Source organism: Berghia stephanieae, chromosome 15, assembly GCF_034508935.2.
Source record: "Berghia stephanieae isolate SIO BIC M18660-M18661 chromosome 15, UCSD_Bste_1.3, whole genome shotgun sequence".
In the NCBI taxonomy this organism is placed as follows: Eukaryota; Metazoa; Mollusca; class Gastropoda; order Nudibranchia; family Aeolidiidae; genus Berghia; species Berghia stephanieae.
The window spans coordinates 3,527,239-3,529,738 of record NC_088374.1 but is presented as its reverse complement, the minus strand read 5'-3'; the positions used below and the strand labels follow the sequence as shown (position 1 = coordinate 3,529,738).

Below are 2,500 nucleotides of genomic sequence, written 5' to 3'. Positions count from 1 at the left end.
AATAATAATAATAATAATAATAATAATAATAATAATAATAATAATAATAATAATAATAATAATAATAATAATGATAATAATGATAATAATGATAATAATGATAATAATAATAATAATAATAATAATAATAATAATAATAATAATAATAATAATAATAAATAATAATAATAATAATTAATAATGATAATAATGATAATAATGATAATAATAATAATAATAATAATAATAATAATAATAATAATAATAATAATAATAATAATAATAACAATAATAATAATAATAATGATAATATTAATAATAATAATAACAATAATAATAATAATAATAATAATAATAATAATAATAATAATGATAATAATGATAATAATAATAATAATAATAATAATAATAATAATAATAATAATAATAATAATAATGATAATAATGATAATAATGATAATAATAATAATAATAACAATAATAATAATAATAATGATAATATTAATAATAATAATAATAATAATAATAATAATAATAATAATAATATAATAATAATAATAATAATAATAATAATAATAATAATAATAATAATAATAATAATAACATCTTTATTATCCACGAAGGCAATTTTTTCATTTGTTTACATACAGCATATCTATATCCACATAATATACGCAAACATAAAGGAAACAAAAAGTGCAAAACAACAACAAGAAAGTAAGAGGAAATAACACAGTGTGTTATCGGCTGACTGTTGGAACGAAAGTATTCTGTAGGGAATGAGATTAGCGGAGGAGTAGCGTCCCTTGATTGGACGTCACCCATAGTCTGTGACGTCACCGGCAGATAAGTTAATAGAGAGAGAACGCGGAAGCGAGGACGAGAGACGCATGCGCACAACCAACATGACGTTCTCTCTCTAATAATTTTTCCGCCGTTGACGTCACAGACTATGGGTGATGTCCAATCAAGGGACGCTACTCATCCGCTAATCTCATTCCCTATAACCAACGCAAAATATTACGGTCAATTACAACCATGTTAAATCAAGGCCTGCCTATATATACGATGGGTTATCAGACCTGAAAATGTGTGTACGTTGGATGAGATTAAGTTAAGCCTAATAATAAAAATCATGTACTTGATAAAATCGTCCATCTCTGACGTCATTCTTCTGATTAGGGGTCATGGTCATGGCCGGGTCAACCCAGGTCACGTTGAGTGAGGTCAATGAAACTGTCGTAACCTTGACCCCAGTTGGTTGTAGAATCGGCTTTGCTTGGGCTGGGCCTTTAAGGTGAGAGATGAGGAAAGAGGGGGGGTGGGGGGGGGGGTTGTTAATTATTGGGTTAAATTATTTTGTTTTGTGTTTGTTTTTTTGGGTTAGTTGATGGTATTTTTTCAATCTATGGATATTTTTTTTAAATATGAAATTGTGCGACTATGTGGTCTTGTAGCAATATCCACTAAATGTGCTAAACGCGCTTTTACACGGGGTACCTGACCAACAGCAACACGTATCATGTAGAACAAGACATGACGTCTGTTAGGCAATATTACATTTGTTTTTCCGACAGAGACAACGATGTTTAACGGCCGGTAATTTCATTTTACACCTGAGTATGGTGAGAAAATGTGAGTAAAGAGCTTTTTCCAAGGCCTCAACTATGCGTCGAACGAGGCTCGAACCCAGGTCCTTCCGATCCGATAGCAAGTGTCATACCACAAGACCCCATAGCCGCACAAAAGCGTTCCCAAGTCCCGGCTGTCAGGGAATTATATAGAGACTTGACTTATGCCTCTTGGATCCTGGCGCAGCAAAGGGCCTCAACAGCACTCTTCTATCTTCTTCTGTCCTTGGCACAGACCTTTGCCTCACTCCAGGTAAGATTGGAGACGTACAAATCTTGGTTAAGGCTTCTCCTCCAAGTCTGTTTTGGACGACCCCATTTACTCTTGCCCTGTGGGTTCCATTCGAGATTGGAGACGCACACATCATGGTGAGGGCTTCTTCTCCTCCAAGTCTGTTTTGGACGACCCCATTTACTCTTGCCCTGTGGGTTCCAGTCAAGAGCCCGCTTGGTTATATTACAGGACTCTTTCCGCAGGGTATGGCCAACCAACCCATCTCCACTTTCTGCGTCTGACCTGGACATCCATTTGTTCTTGGCTTGTTCTTGTCCAAAGTTCAGCATTTGGCACTTTGTCAAACCTTTTCAACCTGAGTATTGATTGTCGAGGATATATAGAGAGGACGTATCGAATATTTCTCTGCGTCAATTTAATTCTTAGTAATGATTTTCAATGTTAATTGTGACCCTCCGTCTATAAACGGTATTATGTCGGGATGATTCAGACCCCATAAAGTGAATTTAGAGATAGATTGATGAGAAATTGGACCTTAGAAGTTTCTGCAATGCAAGGATTAGTCTTTATACTCCACCAGAACGTACAGAAATTAAACCCAAGTTATATATTTGTGGCTATGAATTCAATTTCCCTTACCGAGTGGATCCCGACA

The 2,500-nt window shown here is 33.7% G+C and overlaps 1 protein-coding gene across 17 annotated transcripts in view; it reads right to left on the bottom strand.

The window, feature by feature from the left end:
• LOC144960650 (fibronectin-like) overlaps positions 1-2,500 on the bottom strand; it is a 96,811-nt gene that overhangs the window by 9,313 nt on the left and 84,998 nt on the right. For all 17 annotated transcript variants that reach the window (XM_078893903.1, XM_078893912.1, XM_078893914.1 and 14 more), the window contains one exon: positions 1,121-1,269. In XM_078893903.1, the coding sequence (XP_078750029.1) occupies positions 1,121-1,269 (149 nt within the window). The remainder of the gene's footprint in view (positions 1-1,120; positions 1,270-2,500) is intronic.